Source organism: Elgaria multicarinata, chromosome 2 (genome assembly GCF_023053635.1).
Source record: "Elgaria multicarinata webbii isolate HBS135686 ecotype San Diego chromosome 2, rElgMul1.1.pri, whole genome shotgun sequence".
Classification (NCBI taxonomy): Eukaryota; Metazoa; Chordata; class Lepidosauria; order Squamata; family Anguidae; genus Elgaria; species Elgaria multicarinata.
Window position 1 is genome coordinate 81614785 of NC_086172.1, and position 22657 is coordinate 81637441.

The 22657-nt window shown below is 44.0% G+C and overlaps 1 protein-coding gene across 1 annotated transcript; it reads left to right on the top strand.

Moving 5' to 3' along the window:
* Positions 1 to 891: 891 nt before the first annotated feature.
* On the top strand, positions 892 to 21289 carry SAXO4 (stabilizer of axonemal microtubules 4). The gene is made up of 13 exons (XM_063118728.1): positions 892 to 1246; positions 6997 to 7114; positions 9011 to 9164; positions 11148 to 11276; positions 12324 to 12387; positions 15988 to 16082; positions 17420 to 17479; positions 17628 to 17708; positions 18928 to 19044; positions 19156 to 19250; positions 20107 to 20271; positions 20514 to 20601; positions 21015 to 21289. Exons 1-12 carry the CDS (start codon positions 1057 to 1059, stop codon positions 20599 to 20601), a joined length of 1356 nt encoding a protein of 451 aa, XP_062974798.1. The 5' UTR covers positions 892 to 1056; the 3' UTR covers positions 21015 to 21289.
* The last annotated feature ends 1368 nt before the right edge of the window (positions 21290 to 22657 follow it).

The following is a 22657-nucleotide window of genomic DNA, read 5'->3' on the forward strand; positions in this document are numbered from 1 at the left end:
TGGACTTGTAAGGTGTCCAGGCAGATGTGGCTTTTTGGGAAGGCAAACTCCTGGGGTCAGATAGGGTCCTTAGTGTCTCTGCTGCCATAAAGGCAGTTCATAACATACAATAAAACCCAGTGTGACCTATTTATAATAAAATATACCTCATTGAAGGTGACATTTACCCCTTATTTTTAGCTCTTAGAAGGTTATACCTCAGAGGCCTGCTAGAAGAGAGATTTCTAAGCACCAATTGTGGGGATTTAGTGAACTTATGAGCATCAATCTCCCAACACCCCAAAACTATTATACAGAATTCAGGAATGGTTGAATCCCAGATAAATGAGTTAAGCTCACTTTGTCATGAGTGAAAAACCTATGCTTGTTCACCTGCCCATAACCACCTTTGGAGTCAAATTTACTTATCTGGCATGCACACCTGATCTATAGATGGAAATATTAATTGGGGATTAGTACAGAAATGCAGAAGAAGCAACATTATTCTAGAATGTATTGGAAGATGTCTGAGAATCCAATCTGATTTTCAATGTTTCAGGTATTCTCATGTTTGCTTTCTGCTTCAAAGAAATTTTATCTTTAAATTTTTAACGAAAACCCTATTGGAGGAATGTACATCCCACTTGTTGGTTTCTGAAACTGGCCAACACTGCAGCTATAAACTTTGGACATAATCTGTCTGGCAGCTTTTCTTCATAAGGCTCAATAAAATGACTAGTGCCATCCTGTTGAGCAGTTCTGCTTCATTTCAGTAGGGCTTGCCCTATTGTATCTGGCAGGCCAATCAAACTATAGGAAGGCCAAGCTACACTTGTGCCGCAGTCCATCTGCAATCCGTAGGGACTGCTAAAGACATGACTCTACTGCATTATCCCTATAGGACTCCAAATGATCTGGTTTGTATCATTAGCCTTCAAACCTGAGCTGTCTATGACATCACAGAGCGATGTGTGACCTCACTCTGTTTCTAGGGAGACATGTACACTAGATGAATAAGTGCCCCAAGTCAGACTGAATTTTTCCTCCTAACACTTAGCAGCATCCCTGCTATCCAGAATGATTAGTGGCCGGTCATCTGCAATTTCTATTTCTCCAGGAAAATCTTACATCAGAAAATCTTTCTCTGTGTCCTCTGAAAAGATGGGGCGTCTCCCCCTAGGGATTGTTTCTCCCTATGTAAAAACAAGCTCTGGTGGAAGTATGGACCCTATGAAATTTTACTGCACCAGCTATGGCACTGCTTATGGTAAGGACCAGATCAATATGGGAAGGGGTTAATTTTTACGTGTGGATATTGTGGTCAGAATCACACCAGGGAAAAGTGCCAGCCACCCAAAGAGCTTGTGGGATCATTTGGATGAAATGCCAAACCACGGTTTGGTGCTATGTGAACAAGGCTCAGGCTCACATACTCCCTCCTCCCTTCATGTGCTACTGTAAATTCTTGCCTTTGTTGTGGCAAACCTTAGTGTGTTCATTCAAACAAAATGGCAAACTATGATCTGTGTGGAAGTGAAAAATGGTTTGATCCAGGTTTCCAGGCAAACACAAACCATAGTTTGCTTGTTTGGATGAAATGGCAAACTTGGGTTTGTGACAAATTGGACATCTGAAGTTATTTTGGACTTGTTCTCATAATCTAAATGTACCCAGAATAAACAGCTAAACATGTTTACTCAGAAGCAAGTCCTACTGAATTCAATGGGATTTCTTAGCTTCCCATATTTGTGTTCTATGCTTCTTGGCGCTTGTTGAAATGTCCAATTTAGAGATCTTTTTCTGTGACATAAATATGTAGAAGGTGTTTTGTCCTTGACAATCTTTCTTTGTTACAGGTCACTTTCACTTGATATAAGGAGCAGGGGTATGAGGCCTGTGCAAAATGTGATATTCAACCTGTTCTGGAAGGGGTTGCACTCCCTAAAAGATCAGGGCCAGATATACACCAAGCAGGATATATGTCAAAAGGGGGTTGTAAACTGTATATGGAATGTGTCATGGGCCCCAACAGATATTTATTTATTTATTTATTTATTTATCATACTTATACCCCGCTCCTCAGCCAAAAAAGGCTCTCTTAGCGGCTTACACTTAGCAAAAAAGACATATGAATATGAATTCATATATGAATACTTTTATAAATCATTATAAAGCAGTAGTGTAGATCCTGCCAGGTTCATAGTTTGGGGTATGTGTGCTCTTAGGCCCAGAACCATCACTTGATGCACAGTAGGACTCAGTGGCAGGGAGCACCTTTTATCAGTTTATGCTGATACGCCAACTATGCCCTAATCTGGACAGAGATAACCTAGTTACAATTACCCATGTAATTGCAGTGATGGGAGTTGTAGTCCAACACCTTTGGAGGGCACGAGGTTGGGGAAGGGCTGCTCTAAACAAAAAAAGAGAAGTAGGTGGCCCTAAGTTGTTCGTCATCAGTTTTCCACAACCCCAGAGTCACCTCTACATATCCTATTCTCCATCCTGTCCTCATGGTTTATCTGCTTTGGGAGAATGAGAATTTCAGTGGTACTTTCTGCCTCCTTAGGGAGGATGTGGCGTTAAGGCTTGTGAGCCTTAACTCCCAATTTTCCTGCTTTTTGGTTCTTGGTTGAAAACTGTACAGCCTTAACGTTGTTTTGTAAACCGTAGGTTTTTTGTTTATTGAATTTCATGGCTTTGTGTAACGGATGACCAGATATCTTTTAAATCTCAGACATGCCTATTACATATGACTTGGAAGTCACATGTAATACGCACATCAGAGATTTAAATGAATTTTAAAATACTGCTTCCAAAAACTGCATTTGCCTTTTATGCTGCCACCTGGCTATCCCAAAGCACATATCCCATATGACTTGGGTGTACTTTGGGATAGGCAGGTGAAAAGAAGCTAACCTTTTGAATCAATTTCTCAATGTGAGCTAACAGTGTAAGGTTACAGCATAAAAGGCAAATGCAGTTTTTGGAAGCAGTATTTTTAAATTTGTGTAACGGATGACCAGATATCTTTTAAATCTCAGACATAAAATGAAGAGGAGGATGAAGAGGACTACATGCCTTGGACTACTGCAACTACTGAGGGGCATTGAATTCTATGATTCTGTGAATCTAAGTCTATAGCAACTGGAGGGTGCCAGTTTGTAGCAAAAACTAGGTCCCTTAACCATTTCTCTGGTGTGAAGTAATGCTTTGGGTACAAAATGCATGTATGTACATTTTAGAAAACATTTTCCTTTCATACAAACAAAGCAGCAGATTTAGCTTATAAGAAGCAGGTACACAGAGAAAGGAAAATATTTTCTAAAACGTACAGCTATGGATCTTATAACACCAAAACCATTCACCTTCCTTCACGTCAAAACCATTCACCTTCCTTCATACCAGATTTTTTTTTAAAGAGACCTATATCTGTTCAATTTCAAAATACACACACACACAAATCTATTAAAGAAAGCTTAAAATGTAGTTCAGCACCTTTTAAAGAAACACACACTACCTGAAGAAGTTTAAACTTTATGGAAAGAAATATTGAGAGAAGCTAGAGATTATTTTAATCAGGACCATGCATGGCAGATAGGCCAGGGTTAAACTCCTCCTCCTCTTCAATATTTCTTTCCATAAAGTTTAAACTTTAAGAGGAAAAGAAAGTTTGCCATGTACTTTGAATTAAGAAGGATGCACCAGCACTTCATACACACACACACCTCCCTTTTCACAGTCACAGACACACAACAAAGTCAATCCCTCTATCAAACCCCTACCTGAGCCAGCCAGGTTTTCTTTTTACTTGGAGGCCAGGGAAGGGCCTCCTTCCAAGCAAAGCAGATCGTTTCTCCCTCCCTCCCTGGCCTCCACAGCATTGTGGGGAAGGAAAGGGCCCAAATAGAGCCTTGGCTCAACTGCAGAAGAAACTGGCTGCTAGATGAGCCAGGCAGCCATCTTATTTCCAACATTCCAATCTATCAGACAGGAGGGAGGGGGGGAGAGCGACGCTACTGCGCATGCTCTGCTCTATCAGGCGTCCATTGACTTTAAAGGGGCAAAGAAATATATTCATTAAAAATCAACGGAAGCGAATCTTGAAAAAAGAAAAGCCATTCCACCAACTAGAAGGACAGGAGGACAAGATCCCACTACTGGATTGAAGGGTAAGGGTCCCAATTCGGAGCTTTTGGTGCACACAAAAATGGTCGCCACCTGGAAGCAATCTGTGTCATTCTGAGTCAGAGAGGCTTTTCCCACTTTGGTCCTTTGAACTGCCATCCTGCCCTCAATATTTCACCAATCTTCTTGAAATGCGCAGGGTATGTAAAACAAGCATTTGTTTCTGGCAGATCTCATTTTCAAAAAGATTGGTGAAACATTTTCCATTTTAGGATGCTAGGATGATCCACCCCCCAATAATGGCCTTTAACATGGTGGAATGCTGTATGTACTCTTCATCCTTAACACAGGGAAACACTCCCATGTTTCCCTGTAATAAAGATTCTGAAGAAGCTAAGAGTCCACAGTGCTACTTGTTAAAGTGGGGTGACATGCAGGATTCAGATCAGTCCTTGTGGGAGGAGGTGACAGTGAATGGACGAAGGCATATGGCTGTGCTAGATACGGGAGCACTTCTTTCCTTGATCCGTGCGGATCTTGTAAATCCAGAGGAAATCATTCCTCACAGAACAGTCACCATTAAACCTGTGAGGGTCCCTACTTTTGAAATCCCAGTAGCTGAAGTAAATGTTACATGGAGGGGCCCAAGCCGGAAAATTCAGCTTGTCCAAAACAGGGCAGCAAGATCGGTCAGTTCCCATCAGCAATGTGATCATATCACGCCACTACTTTTCCAGCTGCACTGATTGCCAGTCCATGTCTGGGCCTGATTCAAAGTGCTGGTATTAACATTCAAAGCCTTAAATGGCTTTGGGCCAGGTTACCTGAAGGTTACCAGGGAGCTTCGGCTGTTGGGCGGTATAAAATGCAATAAATTTATTTATTTATTGCATTTCTATACCACCCAATAGCCAAAGCTCTCTGGGTGGTTTCCAAAATAAATAAATAAATAAAATAAATACATAAATCATCTCTTCCCATATGTACCTGCCTGAACCCTAAGATTATCTTCAGGAGCCTCTGCCAAAGGAAGAGAGGTGGGTGGCTACCAGAAAAAGGGCCTTTTCTGCTCTAGCATCCTGGCTGTGGAGTGAACTCCCTAGAGAGGTTGCCTGGCACCTACATTGTGCTAGGTGAAGATCTTTTTATTTTTACAAGCATTTTACTGTTATAGTCTTTTAACTTTACTGTTTTAAATCTGTTACTGTAGGTTAAATATCCGCATTGCTGCTAGGTTTTATTCTGGTTGTGTTTTTATACTGTAGTTTTAAGCGTCTATATTTTATACTGTTTTTATGCAGTATTTTATGGTCTTAATTTTTGTGAGAGCTTCAGCTATTGGGCAGTACAAAAATTAAATACTTAAATAAAGAGGCCTCTAGGGGCCACATGCAGTCCATGGGTTGTGCACCCCCTGGTACAGGCCATGTCAACACAATGGTGGGCTCCTACTTTGACAGAAAGTGACAACACAATTGAATTGTCTCTGTGAAAACATAAAAGTTGTCATTTGAGTGAAGGCCCTCTAAGTTTCACCCTTGCTACTTCCTGCTACATCAATGCGACACCTAACCTTGACAGCAGTGTAGACAAGTGTGTGCTGGGTGCAAATGCAATTTAGAGATTATCATAGACCCAAGCATCAAAAATTACACTGGTCTTTACGGAGAAGCCCTGCCCCCACCCCCAAACACACTTCTGTCCAGCATGTGTCGTCTTCATGCAGTTTTAATTCTTTCTGAAAGCTCAGTCCTCCTCTCCCAGAACTGTATCCTGCTGGGGCTGGTCTCCCTACAGTAGAGAGAGAAGTGTCAGTGAGGCCCCCTCCATCAACTTTGCCAGGGCCAACTGCTGTTTGCCTCCTTCCCTCCCAGAAATGCCATTCCACTGGGTCGTGTTAGATAGGGTGACCATATTTGGGAAACCAAAAAAGAGGACACCTAGTGTGTGTGTGGGAAAGCAGCTTTCTGAGTCCTGCAGAAAGTACGTTATTCCCCCGCCACCTTAAAGAACTCGATTGGAGTGGAAGAGGGGAAAGGATTTCATTCTGCACCACCACCATCCACTGCAGTTGGGGCCTTTTCTATAATGTCCACGAATGACCCACTTTCCCCTTTAAGACCTCAATTGGAGCTCGGGGTGGGGGAATGATGTGCCTCAAGAAAGCATGTCATTCCCTCCTGCCATGCTAATGGCAGCCTTAAAGGGGAAGGTGTGTCATTCCAGGACATTATTGAAAATGATAGAAAATCCCCCCTGACACCATGGAAAGAACAAAAACCAGGACAAATCCGGGGAAATCCTGACAGTTGGTCACCCTATGTTAGAGGAGCCTTTCCCAAGTTGATGATTTTTAGATGTTTTGGACTACAACTTCCAGCATTCCTGATCATTGGCCATGCTGGCTGGGGCTGATGGAAGTTGAAGCCCCAAACATCTGGAGGTTATCAGGTTGGGAAAGGCTCCATTGTAGGGAGGCGGGTCAGTGAGGCCTCTCTGTTGGCCTGGCTAGGACAAGCTACCATTTGGCTCCTTGCCTCTTTGAACTGCATCCATCTGCCTGGATGCTTCAGAGGGAAACTGCAAGGCCCTTCCATCAACTTGGTGCAGGGATCAAGTGCTAGGTAGCTCTTCTCATGCCCACACCCGCAAGCTGTCTGCTGCAGTGACTGTTCCACCGGATCTTTACATAACCATCTTGTAACAATATGTAAGAATTGGTAGCTATGTGTGCTTGTTTCCCTTTTCCGTCCATGGCTTTTTCCTTCTGCATTGTGTCAGATTATTATTTCTTATTATTCTTAAGAGCACTGGCAGAAATGTGGTGTATAAAAGTACATCAATAACTTGGCAATACAAATCTGCCATTGCCTGCATTTTGTTTGCCAGGCCAAGAAGGGTTTCGTCCACGGAATGGCTTCCACTCCGGAGCTGGATACAAAAGCAACTACCGGCCTGTTGTCCAATACCAACCAAGCCTAGACAAATTAGATAATCCAGCTGTGGGGTAGGTATTTCACGCTTTGAGGGAATTAGTTGGGACGGGGGAATGGCCTTGTGTGCTGCATATCGCCCATCTCTAACACAGGGATGTTGAGCCTTTCAGCCCAAGGGATGAATTCCATTTCAGAGGAGCTCTTAGGCCACATTCCAGTGGTAGGAAGGGCTGAAGGCAAAACAGGTGGGGCACAAAAGGCTAGTTATAAAATATTCTAACTTAACACTCTTACTGCCAGTAACAAAGCTTTCGGGGAGGCATTTTAAATAGGGAGGCTGATTCAGGACTGGTAGATTAGCCCTTATCTGCCTCGGCCTGAATTGAACCTGACCTGCTCCAGATCCGAATCCAGATCAGCCAAGCATGAGGCTGAGGGAGGTTGTGAGTACCCTAACCCAACCCCTCTCTCACCCCTGAACCCAGTCAGCGAATTGCTGCCCCCCCTTAAATGACCCTCTAAGGCCACCATTGTGTTCAACATAGATATACAATGATATAGAGCCTCAATCATTAGTAAAAAATGGCAGCTCCCATGGAGAAGTGGGTAGTTGCTGGATGTGAGAAGAAGAGTCCGGTAAGTCCCAGGCGCAAGCAGACAATTCAGACTATGTTTATGGCCAATAAACTATAAAACCATGGATTGAAGTTGGCTTGTGAAGTTCAGCTTGTATTAACAGCGGTTTGTTTCATTAGAACCCGCAATGCTAGTTTAATCCTAGTTTGTATTGGTGCTTCCCGCTTGATGTGAGGAAGCAGTAAGAAAATGAAAATGCTCACATGGCTAAATGAGATTTGCTGGTGCTTTTACCAGATCTCAATTGGTAACAGATTTCTTTTTCCCTCCAACTTCTTGCTCACCTAGATCCGCTTGTGAGAAGAAAAGTTCAAAGGGGCCACAGTCAATTTTTACTTATATCTATCTAGGAATACATTTTGAAAGTACAACTTCCCTCTTGGCAACCTATCCCAAATTTTAAAACAAAAGCCGTCTCCAAAGGAAGTACATAATAATGACTTGTGCTCCTCCATGCTAAAGTGCCTTTTGTAACTCTGTTCCTGGGAATGTCATACCTGTTACTTCTCAGTACTTAGCACCTTGTTGATCAAAGACTGACCCCAAAGAGTCAGGCAGTCCAAGCAAGATTGATCCCTCAGGACAATTGGGACAGACCCTAGATGTTAATTATGTAAATAACAATTGTTTGGGTGAGTACAAAAAATAAGGTGCAAGGGGGTAAATACCTTAATAAGTAACATCCAAATCAGGTTCTTGGGAGCCAGTGCTGGGCAACTGAATATCAAATGGAAAATGTTCACATATCCCTTTACTGACGATCAGTAACCTTTCTGGGCAGAAATCTTGGACCGAAATATTCTTTTGTTTAGGTGTAAGGGGGAGACCTAAGAAATAATGGCAGTGGGATACTGATATAAAAGCATCTGTGTAGCAGGTCCTGGAATGGGGCAAGGAAAGGAACCTGGGATACTCAAGCTGTAGAAATGGGGCAGGGAGTACAAATGCTTTCCTTCTTGGAGATTTTTGGCTACTCTTGAGCCAAACACAGTTTGACCCGAGGTGTGCCAAGAGTGGCTGAAATCTCCAAGAAATAAAAGATTACTATTCCCTGCCCTGTTTCTGCAGTCAACTGATGTTAAGAGACCTGGTGATGGGGTGAGGCTGTGTTTGTCCTCGACTGCTGCAAAGGTTTCCACGATAACAGCTGGGTATCTGCAGAAGAGACAAATAAAACATGGTCTCTTTGCTTGTATACAAGCCAGATCCTGGGTTGTTCACCAAACCATGGTTAAATCAAACTATGGCTTATTGTTATATCGGAACACAACCACTATCACCTTTAAATCCATGTGCTTTCTATGCCATGCCTATTTTCTCTCCTAAACTAGGAAGCTCCTTCATGACAACTATGAATCAACAGCTACTAAGCACTTCCAGCCTCTTCAGCTCCCAGATGGGAAATACCCTCTTCCCTGGAATGTGTACCAGACAGGGAGTGGGTATGACCGTGAAAAACCACTTTCCTTTCCCACCACTAAAGCAGTAAGTCTTCAGAATAAAAGCTTTGCAATGTGCATTGCTGTAATGCAGGGGTGGGCAACTTGTGGTCCTCCAGATGGTTTGGCTTACAACTCCCACCATCCCTCACCATTGGTTGTGCTACTTAAGGCCAGTGAAAGTTGTAGGCCAAAACAGCTAACGGGCCACAGGTTGCCCCTGCTGTAATGCCCTGAAGTTATCACCCATTGCCCATAATGGCTTAGGCTCCCCTGCACTGTGAATATGGCTCAAATTCTAAAAGACGCGTGACACAAAATTGGGGATATGTTATGTGTGGAGGTGGGATGTTTAACAGCACTGAATTCTGAGCCTCCTGGGCATTTGGGAGCCATTGAATTCCCAAGCTTGTCACTGTGCAGTAATAAGATGCAAAGTGTCTAGTGCCATGCAGGACTTAGAACACGACAGATAAAATAAGTAAATTGATATGATCTGGTGAGAGCATGTGTGAAGATTCAAAATGAACAGTTCTTCAGGAACAAGAGATGATAAGAGGGAGCAAATTCTGATGGGACAAGTGGCCAGATAGACATTTGTATGTACAGCACAATCCCATACATGTTTATTCAGAAGTAAGTACCACTGTATTAAATGAAATATACTCACTAGAGATTAAGCCCCATTAAACAATGGAACCTACCTATGAGTAAATACCCACAGGACACTGTATATGTGATATATCTATAATGCCATCAGGTAAGTTGAAGTTTGGAATAGGGATGGAGCAGGAATGTATAATTTTTCACTGATATTAGGTTATTCAGAGCCTCTGAGAGTCACAGTGGAATTTGCCAAGTCACAGCTAAGGCTTGGCAGATTGGATAGTTATGGGTGAAGACTGATCAAATCTGGCAAGTCCATAGCCAAAAAAATAAAAATAAATTGGGGGCCAGTTCTGGAGAATATGGGCTTTTCAGAACCCTATCTTTACCTGCCAAAATGAGATTTTATTGGACAGCAAAATAATGTTCATTTGGTAGCTCCACTCACAAAGTACTTGGCACTCATTAGAGAGTTGTGTTGCCCACCAAGAGCAGTCTGTAGCTACTGAGAGATTGTGTGTGTGTTTGTGTGTTGTGTTTGTGTATGAATATGACCTGCATAATATTTCAAGAGGAACAGGTTGTGGCAGAAGGGGGCCATTTGAACCAGGCTTGAATTTCCAAGGATCGCTTCAAAAACCACAAACCTCATGGTGACTTAGCTAGGAGGAGGGGTATGCTACTGCTTATGTATTCCATCCAGAGCGATGAAGATCAGTGGAACTGAGCCCTAGTATTTGCCAAGCACCTTGGTCGGCCTTTGTAATTATGGAATTGCTTTACAGTTGTGAGTATTAAAGGAAAGTACGGTTTCCCTTCAATATTATGGGATTTTAGAAAAACACTGTAATCATGTTTTTCTCAGACATGTTCACTGCAACAGGGAAGGTTAAATAACCTTTATTATGTTTCAAACACGCTTAAGCTGAAATTCATATTATTTTGTTTGGCTTGTGTAAGAAAAGGAATAAATAGTCAAGACACAGGTGCATGAAGCCTTGTGGCATCACAGGCTCCCTCATGTTTTAATTAGAGTTTAACAGGATCCAGGGCTCAGACAAGGATAAGACACTCCCCACTTTCTTTAAGAAGTGGGTAGATACAAAATGTTCTCTTGGCATTTCTGTTTTGACTGTTCTTCTCTCTCCCTTCCCTACTATAGCCCTGAACAGAGCCACCTCTTTGACAATTCATACTTCTAAGTTACAGGCCTTTGGCATGTAAGCTGGTTTGTTGGGTTGGGTGCTGGTTTTATTTTATTTTTAGTGTTGTGCTTTTTAAATGTGTTTTTAATGTGATTGATTTATCATTATTTTAACTATTTTTTTATTTTATATGTTGGTCATTATTGAATGCCATTTCTATGGTGGAAAGGTGGGGTTTACATTTTATTCCACGTTTCGAAATGGGTTTGATTTTACAGGTCAAGAAAGTCCATTTTGACACAGCAGACCAGGGAGCACGAGCTATCACAGGGCTGGAGCCGAGGCACACCCCTGCGCTCCTCAAGTCACTAGGAAAAGGCTCCGTCGATGTGGAAAATGCCAGACATGTGAGTCCACTGCTGCTGCTGGCTCAGTGAGCCCTTCATCAGGGCCGGCCCTACCATTAGACAGAGTAAGGTGGCCACCTCAGGCAACTGATTTGGGTGTCATGAACAGCACCAAATTGTCCATTATTTAATTTATTCTAATTATATTATTACTTCCAGGAAAAGGAGGAGGTGCTTGTGGAATTTTCTCAGGTGCCGAAATAACTTGACTGGTCTTGGATGTCATGCACCTTGACCTGATTTTGGGTTGGTGGTTGGCAGTTAGTAGTTATTTGTTATTTGTGAAGGTTATTTCATACATAAACGTCCTTCCTCAACATTGCAGTCCTTGAGCTATAAAGAATCAAGTAAGGTGGTACGTATGGAAAAGGACGTGAGAAAAGTGCAATGGAATTATCCCCCTTTTTCAGAATTTGTTTTCTCGTAATGCATAATATGTGAGGCTTCTCTGGAAAATGGCTCAGAAGCTTCAACTAGTACAGAATTTGGCTGCTAGAATTCTGGCTGATTTGTCCAGGTAGAGCTATATTGCATCAGTCATGAAGGAACTATTTTGGCTGCCTGTTTACTACCGAGCCCAATTCAATGTGCTGGTGTTTACCTTTAAAGCCCTAACCAGCCTGGCGCCCAAATATCTGAAGGAGCGCCTCCTCCCAAATTAACTTGCCTGTGCATTCAGATCATCAGCAAGAAATTGCATGCATCCGTCTACAGAAGTACATTATGCATATACCCTCTCTGGAATATCTACACCACATTAGTATGAGGACTGGGAGGTTTTGCCAAAGGCTTCACAGAGAAGGATAGACTTTGAGGATAGATTTGTGGGAATTAAGGGAGGTGGCGCCACAAATGAATTCTGGGAAGCAAATCCAGGCGTAAGGGGCAGCAAGAAAGCAAGGACAAAATCCTTTGAGAGAACAGGAGAACTTTGGGCAGCTAAGCACTGTGATGGAATGTGGGACAGTGAGTTGGAAAACCTGTTGGTTGGGCAAGCAGTAGGCTACTTCTAGGGGCTTGTTGTCTTACTCTCTGATGTGTTTGTAGGGGCCACACTACATGTCCACAGAGTACGGCTCAAAGTTTCGCTTCAACATTCCAGGACAACCAGGTATTGTTTCTTACATGGCTAACACAGATCACCCATCCTCTGCCCTGATATTGACTCCCTCCAGTCATAACAAGGGAGCTATGTGTGCTTATCCATATTGCCTCAACTGGCCAGCATTGTGCATTTTTCAAGTGCCACACAGGACCTTTGGTCAGTGGTTAGATACACCAGTTGCTGGTTCTCAGTCAGTAATGTAGCCAGATCTGGGAGTGGGATTCGTGGGCAGTCAGACATGGTCTTACGAAGTCAACATTTTGATGGGATAAGAAGCAATGCTTTTAATCTTTTTAGGGTTACATTGCTAGGCACGTTGTAGGGAAACATCGATAACCCTTTACTTGAGAGGTACTGAACATAGACCACCTGGAAGTAAAGATTCATGCAATTCCTTTCATCAATACCCCTCAAGATTGCTCCCCACAATAGTAGATGAAACCTCTAGAGTCACTCAGACTCACAAACTCAATGAAACTGTTATAAGCATTAAAACATTTATTAAAACAATTTAAAGAAAGTTAAACAGACACATGGACCTCCATTCAGCAAGGCAAATTTAAAGAATATACTCACAAGTCTGGCAGATTTCTGGAGAACAAGATCTTTGCTAAGACAAGCACAGACAAACACTCCCCCAATGACAACACCGGTGTTGGACTCTTCCCCCTTCTCAAGAAAGACCATGGTCTTAGGCCCAGCAACTAGGCTCAAGCCAATGCTGAAAAGTCAGCTTAGGTCTTAATGGTCTGAGAGAAGAAAGAAGAGTGTCTATATACTCACAAATTCTGCATCACTCATACTGACTCTGCAAAGGAGCTCTTCTCTGCAGAGGGACTTCCTTTTCTCCGAAGCAAAACCAAGGAGTCACTGGAGGCCTACATGCTAGGCTCAGAGCAACATCCTGGAAGTTATGCCTGAGGGAAAGGAAATACATCTTTCTCCTCTGTGTTCAGACTTTAATACCCTTCTCAAAAGCAGACCACCCTCCTAATACATATTAATTTATTCTAAAATATCTAAGTCTATTTGTCCACATCATTAATTTAGATCATCCTCTTCCCAGAATGTTCCATCTCTTCTGATGTACTTGTTTATCTCTAAACTGGACATTACTTCTGCTGTTCATACAGTTGACTGTCTGGTTTACTTCTCTGTTCTTATAGATTTTCTAAACCACAACTCTACCTTTCCATCACCCTGGACCTTTCACCTAATCCCTTTAACAGGATTACATACAGTTGGTACAAGTCATAAGTTCTTAGGACTAATGTCTTTGAGCAATATCAAATCATATTTCATCACGCTTTATCTAAACTAAAGCATCTAACCCTTGATACAGTGTTTGTACTTCTACTTGCCCCCTTAATATTAAAGCATTACCCCATCACTTGTATACCTATTTAAACCCATTCTATGCCTCCCCAAAGCTTCTTTCTTTATGCTATGCCAACAAACTCTTATAACCCCACTCTTACACATATTCAGTAAAATTGTAAATGAAGAAAAAATGTTTCCATGTAATGAGTCTGGTGCAGCCTTCTCCCAGATGTGTTGGACTGCCACTCCCATCCAATAATGTTGGCAGGGAATGATGGGAGTTGCATCTGGAGGGCACCAGATTGGGGATGGCTACTCTAGTGAGTCCTGCCTGTCTCTAAACACAAATGTGTTATCTGAATGAACAATACAGACAGCCTGATGGGACCAGTTGACTCTGAAGGATTCTTGCAGTCCAAGGTTTGGAACATAAGAGCCATGCTGGATCAAACCAAGGGTCCAGCACTCTGTTCACACAGTGGCCAACGAGCTGTTGACTAGTGATACACGGGTGCAACATCACCCTCCCGCCCATATTCCCCAGCAACTGGTGTATATAGACTTCCTGCTATAGGTTCTGATAAGGAGTTTGTATCTATTATTTATTGAAACTAGATGTTTGGTTGACTAATGCCAAAAGAGAAAGGGGGAAAAGTAACTTGGGAAGCAGACTCAGTCTGATGCTCATCACAGTCCAATGTAGAATTCAGTGTGCTTAGGCCTGTGTTCGATTGTGACTGCTGTGTGCTTGAAATAGATCACATACAAAATAGCACCACCCTCACAAAGGTAGCAATCTGGGATATATTTTATCCTTATATGCTTTGTATGCCATGCTGCAGTATGCTATTTTCCCTCCTCTGAATCTTACCTCCCCGTTCTTTGAATTTTAAGTGCTCCTAGATCCATATTTAGGAAGCTAAAGAAGTAGTTTGGACCAGATCCAGTTTACAAGCAATTCCCAGCTGAATATTACTTTTTAAAGTTCCACATATCAATATTGCCACCTACAAGCATTCAAAAATAGTGTCATAGAGATTTTGAGATGAAAATGGAGGTCATAGGGGTTAGTTGGTTATATTTTGGGGGATGCTTTTTGCCTTTTTATTTCTGGCCCTGTAGAGGTTCTGACAAGTAAACCTTCCTTTGCATCTTGGGAAGTTAGAAATACATTTTATAATGAAGTGGAGTTTCTTGCATAACTGGAAGCTGGAGATGAGCGAAGCTAGAACTGTGCAACACTTTTGTGATAACAACATGTCAGGACAGCAGGAACACCTTGATGACATCACTGAACCCAGGCCACACCTCCCCCCCCCCCACAGGCATGCTCCCAAGAAGAGCCCATGGTGCTTCTTTTAGGGTAGTATTCTCACTGCCCTGCAGACAGGGTGACAGCTACTTGCAACCATATTCTGTAGGACTCCGTCAGATAGGTGTTCGAATCCCCTAGCAGCCCAAACACAGCCTGCAAGCAACACTTTTGACCAGAGAAAGCCAGGATCAGATGGGAGTAAGATTGCTACTTCAGCCACAACATTTAGCCATTTCCCAGTGGTCAAGATATCTGTATGTTGAAACTGTAGGTGACGCCCCTGCTCCCAGAGAACTGTTGCTGTGTGGTACCCAGGATTCCGGTCAGACCGTGCGTAGAACACTACAGGCAGCATGCTTTTATTATAGTGTCTGCATGAGGTGAACAAGCTTTTTTCAAGGGAGAACAAAATAGTGGTTGCATGGAGAAAAAAGAACGGACACTCAAATAGCAGGTTCAAAGGATACAGTGGCCAGGCTGGGAGCACAACTGGAAAGAGCAATGTAATGGGGGCAGGTGGAAGGGAGACGCAGCTGTGAGTTCCATTCTGGGCAGGGGGGAATTTCTGGATATATTTCTGCTGGTCACAATGTGCAGTCTTGGGAGTTTCACACACTTTTTCATGCTTACAGTTTGAAAACTGCCCTTAAAGTTATCACCTGAACTATTTTTATTTATTTATTTATATTTATTTATTACATTTTTATACCGCCCAATAGCCGAAGCTCTCTGGGCTTTTCACAAAAATTGAAACCATAATAAAACAACCAACAGGTTAAAAGCACAAATACAAAATACAGTATAAAAAGCACAACCAGGATAAAAACCACGCAGCAAAATTGATATAAAATTAAAATGCAGAGTTAAAACAGTAAATTCAAATTTAAGTTAAAATTAAGTGTTAAAATACTGAGAGAATAAAAAGGTCTTCAGCTACTTAGTTTTATCTCTTAATCTCTTTCTCTGTACAGATTTCCTGCAAAAGAAAACAATTGGAGCCAAGGAAGAGACAGGATTCACTGAAGGCTGTCTTGCTAACCCCATTGTGGACAAGCTAACATCTCAGGTTCTCTGGGGGGAGGGGAATATGTGCACATGCTGCTGTTCTTGCCAAGGGCGAAATTAAGTACTCTGTTAAGCATGCTACAGGATAAAGCCCCAGCAAAATTAGTACTCTTGCTCTATAGTATAATAACTCAGGAGTTTGGACAATTTCCAAACCAGATGTGATGATATTCATGCCTTCAGCCCTGGCATGTAAGTTTCAAAAATAATTTTAAAATACCTGAATGGGTTTGCAAAACCCCGCAAGCTCATATCTCAAAACTCACCCCTGACCTCTTAATAATCAACTCCTTGCCAAAGGTATGATTTCTAACCCAAATTAGGATACATGAGAATTATGTTCCACAATAGAGGGATCCAGAATATTGTTCTGTCTAGAGTTCCATTTTGTATATACCAGGGGTGAGCCAACATTTTTGGGGTGAGGGGCCACATGGGCCCCTGCAGAACTGTTTGGCGGCTGCATGAGTGAGTGGGGGGCTGGTGATGGGTGAGTCAGTAGTGTGTGGGTCCAGGACACAAGTACCCACTCTTGTGCACACACACACACACACACACACACACACACACACTCACTCACTCAAGCACACACCCCGCCTCATTCACCCACTTTCTCTCTTCCCAGCAATTCTACACAAGATTTCTGTTAATAGCAGTGGGGAAGCAACAATCCCGGTAAGGATTGCTTCTGGAAATAAAATTAAAGCCTACAGGGGCCTCACTCATATCTTCGGTATGGGGCTATTAGAGGGACAAGAGAGGAAGTGGCAGCCCTTCCGCTGTGTTCACAACCTTCTGAACTTTGCAATTAAGAATCTAGTGCCTAAATTTACTTTTTTCCTCCTCCTTCCCAATTGCCTTTCCTTTTGTGTCATGTTTTTTTAGATTGTAAGCCTGTGGGCAGGGACTGTCTTAAGAATTATTTTGCAAGCTGCCTTGAGAGCCTTTCTTTGGCTAAAGGGTGGGATAAAAGTATTATCCCGAAAAAAGGGCATGACCGACTGGCTGGTACCCTGAACAGGAGAACACTGCAACTTTTTGTTACAGTTCCCACTTGTTATTTCTTCCTAAAACAGAGTTCTGTTCTTGTGGCTGCTTAGCTTTCACCTCAAAGTGGGGGACCAAAGTTCTCTGCAGATTTAACCCATTGGTCTCTGCAGTTTCTTCCATAGCATGAACAGGGTTCTTTGTGATTAAGTCCCAGACACCACCGGTTGTTAGTAAGGCCAGTGAGGAGAACTCAACTCCTTGCCTTAGTAAAAGCTCTATTGGAAAGAGGTGTTCCACCTGGGGTACTTTTCTCTCTCTGGGTCTCAGTACTTGTCTTCTGCTTTGCAGGGCCACAGTCCTGGGCTCAGCATTACGAAGACCGATTATCTGCCATCTTCCCCTCCACATGTAAGGAGTCCTTCAAGGGGGTGGGGGGTAATGGGCGCTGGGAAGACAAAGGAAGGGATATCTGCCTGCCCTGTGGCTTCCTTCCCCTCCTGTATCTCACCTCTATTTATGTGTACTGAAGCCACCTGCATTATGTTCCCCCTGACAGGGTGATGAGTTTCTACCAGTCCTCTCCAAGGGCTCCGAGAGGGGCTCTGGATTCAGTCGGGAGACGGACCTTGGCACTACTGTAAGCAACGCTCCCTTCTTAGCAGCATAACTCCAACCTGCTTCCTTGAGTATCTCCCCTCTGCCTACTGCTTCTCTTACACCAGCTCCCCTTGCTCCCCTTAGGTGTGTGCAGCTCTTTTCCTGCCGACATCTCTCATTGATCTACATCAGGGGCTCAGAATGTCAGGCCCAGGGACCAAATCCGGCTCTCCCGGGGTCTCAGTCTGGCCCCCAGGGTCCCCCAGATGGCCACAGCCTCTTCTCCCCATCCCATCCCATCCCATCCTCCAATGGCCATTTTTGGGTGGTTTCCCAGCTTTGGTGCAGTTTTTTCACTGATCTAAAAGATTGGAATTCCTTTCCTAAGGCTTATTTACTGGCTGCAAGGTGTTTAAGCTAAAGTATGCCGGTATTTGGGGCTCCACCCCTTTTGCCTTCAGTCCCGGGGGCTGTCTAAACGCACGGAAAGCCTCGGGGTGGGTGTGCTGTGGCACTGCATTGATTATATGATGCAGCATCCATCCTGGGGCTTTCCAGCAAAGCTGCGAAGGAAAAAAATCAGGGACTGACCCTGTCTCTTCTCTCCAGAGCAAGGCGAGTACAGTGCATCTGCTGTCTGTCCTTGCTCCAGAGTCGCAGTGGAGACATGGCCAGGCAGACCCCTGATTGGTTGTTGTCCACCTGGGCAGAGGGCACAGTGTGGGCCTGGCGAGCCTAATGGCCGCCGGAAAGCCAGCGTTGCCTCCTCAGCATGCACTGCTCACCACCACCCCGCACCAGTGATACTGCAGGGTTTGGTGGTGGAGCGGCACCAATTTGGCGCCTTGAAGACAGCCCACCCCCACCCCACCCCACCGGTCGCCACTGGAATATGGCCTCTGAAAGCTTCTCTGAAATGGAATATGGCCCTCAGGATGAAAGAGGTTCTGCATTCCTGATCTGCATCATATACTTCTCTCTGCCACAACCTATTTCTCTACCTGCTTTCCCTTCTGTCCTCTCTCCTTCTCTGGGATTTGTCAGACTCTGCAAACAGAAGCCTTGTCTGTCTCTGCTTGTTCCTCTTACTATCTTCCATGTGCTCAACACTTACTTTTCCCTCTTACTCCTACCCCAATGTGCCTTCTGCCACCACCTCCATCTTGATTCCTGCCTTTCTTCTCGTGCCTCTCTTTCTCCCATGCTCCATGAATTCCCCCAGGAGCTCCTTCACTCCTCACTGTCTTCAATCTCCACAGGCAGTTCCACCCCCGGCAGAAGTACCCGGTCCCCTGAGCCACTCTCAGTTCCAAGGGCTTCAGCGGCAACCTCAAACACAGACCAGCCTTCTAGGCCGGGAATACGTGGGTAACAAGGTATGCCTGAACTAGTCTTGGGGACTTACAGCTTCCTAATCCATCGGGCTCGTTGCTCTGCCTCTGTGGTACCAGGTCTTTAGCTCAGTTTTTGTGGTCCTTTCCATACAGGAGCCGACAGGATTCAGCATCAATAACCTCAGTTATGTGACACCTGCGTATGATGCAGATCTGCCCAACAGGTTCCTGACTAGTTATAACTCCAAGTGAGTTTTCATCCATCCATTTATTTACAACATCTAGACATATTCCAGAGCTGTGAACAATAAAAGATAAAAAGATAAAAGAATAAAACTCCATATTAAAAATTATTATTTTTAAACAACAGAATACTGATTAAAAACATGGGTGGTCAGCCAAGGAAGGCTTCCTGAAATAAAGATGCTTTCAGGAGGTGCCAGAAACAACACAGTCTTGGCTCCTGCCTGACCATCAGAGGCAAGGAGTTCCATAGAAAGGGGGCCACCACACTGAAGACTCTTCCCTGGGTGGACTCCATTGAGGCCATAGGTCCATGCAGAACCACTAAGAACGTGCCCTCTGATATCCTCAGTGTCTGGGCAGGTTTATAAAAGTATCCCTGTCCCAAGTTATTTAGGGCTTTATATAAGTACCAAAACTTTAAACCTGACCTGGTTGTGAATAGGCAGTCAGTGCAGTTTGGTAGTAGTTGACCACCAATAACAGGATAGCAACATTCCCAGGCCATGTCTTGCTCTTAAGGCCTCCGCCTTTAACCTGCGTAGGAGCTTTGCAGTTCTTTTATCTGTGTGGGCGTAGGTTTGTTCCATGCATGGGGTTTGAGAGGTTGGTGGGGGGAATTCTTGGGCAGCAAAGATTTGTATAGCTGCTGGGTCTGATGTTTGATGTGTGACTGGTATGTACCAAAACAGATATTCACACTCTACAGTAACTGTAGAACTCTCATGTCTGCAGGGCCCTGGGTATATATGACATAGGAGGAAATTGTCTGCTCACACCTGATTTGTTTCAGGGAGAACCAGAGGCAGTGGATGGTGGATTCAGCTGGGCATGCAATAATCCCTCTCTTCCCTCTATCAGGTTTTATGAAAACATTCCAAAGGGAGTGGACAGAGAAGGCTGGACGCGAGGAGGGATCCAGCCGCAGCAGGCAGGTGGTTTTGCGACCAACAACCATGCCACTGACTTAGGCACTGACCCCAATGCCACAGAGACCTTGAGGACTGTCCACCCCCATATTGGCAGGTAATGCTCTCTGGATTTGAGCTCATGGTGCCTTCCAGATGTTTTAGACTACAACTCCTAGGATTCCTGACCACTGGCTCTGCTGGCTAGGCTGATAGGAGTTTACGTACAAAACATCTGGAGGACACCAGATGGGGAAGGCTGTTTTAACTGTTCCTCTCTGTCCTTCTTTGTCCTTTCTTTTTTCCTCTCCTCCCTCCAACGGATTCCTACTATCTTCTCTTTTGTAATGCTGTCCACAGGACAATCACAACAGTTGATCCATTCTATCGTGATTCTCCCCATGACCGCAGCTTCACAGCTCTCCATCAGACGATGGTACCCAGTTAAGTAAGTGGCACGATACATTGCATCTTAGGGCAGTAGGATAGTGATGTTGAGCAGGACATCGTATCAGTCAGAGAGGCATGTGCAAAGACTGGGGTGTGTGTTATATTTCGATGGATTTGGCCATTGTTTAGGGACTGGAGCCTAAGTCCTCTCAGGTCAAGGCTTCCGCTTCTAGGAATACATGACTCTGGTCCTTCCCCACCCTCTGTAAAGCACAGTGTCACAGAATCCACCAAGCTTTTTCCCTTCCCAGGAAATGTCCAGAGAATTTGCTGTTGTTTAGTGTTGCTTGGGAAGAGAAATTCACAGGCTTTTGAGAGAAATGGGGTTAGTTTGCACTTCTACTCCATCCCCTCTCAGCATTTATCCTCTTCCTAAGGTTAGTCACTGATTTAGTCTCTGCCTTTTTGCAGATTCTGTTCTGAATTGGACAGCACTGTGTGATGTCTTCAGGCTTCAGGCCACTGTCCCACATCCTAAGAAAGGAGCACCAGTGATAACGCAGTCAAGTCACACCAATCGTCTTTTATGTCAACGGTTGTATTGTTTTAAAGAAATTAAATCATATCTTGCTGCTAGGACTAGTTGATCCAGACACAGTGTCGCAGTGGAGGTGGAAAGTTCTGTGGATGTGGGGATGGGAGGGTAAGACTTTCATAAGGACCCTGGAGAAGCTTTAAGACTCAGTAGCAGGAGATGGCAGAGGTGGAGTAGATTGACCAAGGGGAGGCCTAGTGCAGGTGCAACGGCAGTCTCAAGCATTTGGATGCTCTGGATAGGGGCTCACACTTTCCCCTTCGCTTCCAAACTTCTCAACACACTGTCGTGTGCATGCCTGTTCCCTCTGGCATTCACACATGCTAGCAAGCTGGCATGAGACACTCACATCAGTGAGACTTCTTTTATTGAGGAAATCACTCGGTAGACAAGCTTAATGGTTACAGAGTCTCCAAAACACGCTTAAATCTGAATGGTGGTTAGGAAGCTTTAGGCTCTTTTTTTCTGAAACGATCTTTAAGGCAAACACTCAGAGAGGGGTGTGTGAATAGGGTACGCCAGTAACCACTTTGAGCTTCTCCAGATGCCACATATGCTGGCGCCTCAAAGGAACATGGCCAATCTCCTAAAATGAAGTCCCAGGAAAGGTTGCTATGAGCTACTAGAGCCGGGCAGAGAGATCCATCACGCACTTGTCAATCTCAGTCTGCCACTACTGAGCTGACCCCATTACCATGACTTCAGGAAAGGTTAAACCTCAGGCCCAGGAATCCTATCCTTCTGCTAAGGACTGGGAACTCCCTGCCACCTGAGTCTGGGCATGAACATAGAATCCACAGCATACACAAGTCCAAGTCTATGAAAAGCTTCACTACTTTTCATGGCACAGTTCTTAGATATCCAAAGTCCAAATAGCAAAGCGTCCATGTGCAGAGTGCTTTCAAAGTCTCAAGCGGAGATGGAATCTAAAGCAGGAGGGAGATCAGGTGTTGTGTCAAGAGATGAAACTTAGCAAAGCTTTTTCAGCTTTGCACCAGCTTTTAAGGCCTATTCAAAGTCACTTGACAGACAGGTCCTCTGACCTGTAAACCATACCCATGTGCCAAGAGGGCGGGATGCTACAACTCACTTCGAAGAGCAGCCCCCACCTTTTCCGAAACACTCTGAAGTTCCCAGAGAACCAGCCACTTCAAGGCCAAAACAAAGGAGTGAACCAGCTACTCCCATGGGAAACTTTTTTACAGAGATAAGCTTGCAAAGAACATCAGACATTCTCAAACTATTTCCTAATAAATCTAACCACTAGGTACAAGGCCGGCCTTGTACCTACACCTGACACACACATCCCTATCTGCTCTTTCCCAGGATCAGTAAGTAAGACTGGTAGCTGGGATATATTTTCCTACCTATCCAGTGTGTAGATAGTGCTTGTGACCTGGCCACATGATGTTTATGTTGCAGAAGCTTAAAGTTATACTCTTCATTCATCCAGGATATCTTTCAGGAACGCACCACTGTTCTATGTCTTCATTTTCCACAGCAAAGGTTGTTTGATTCT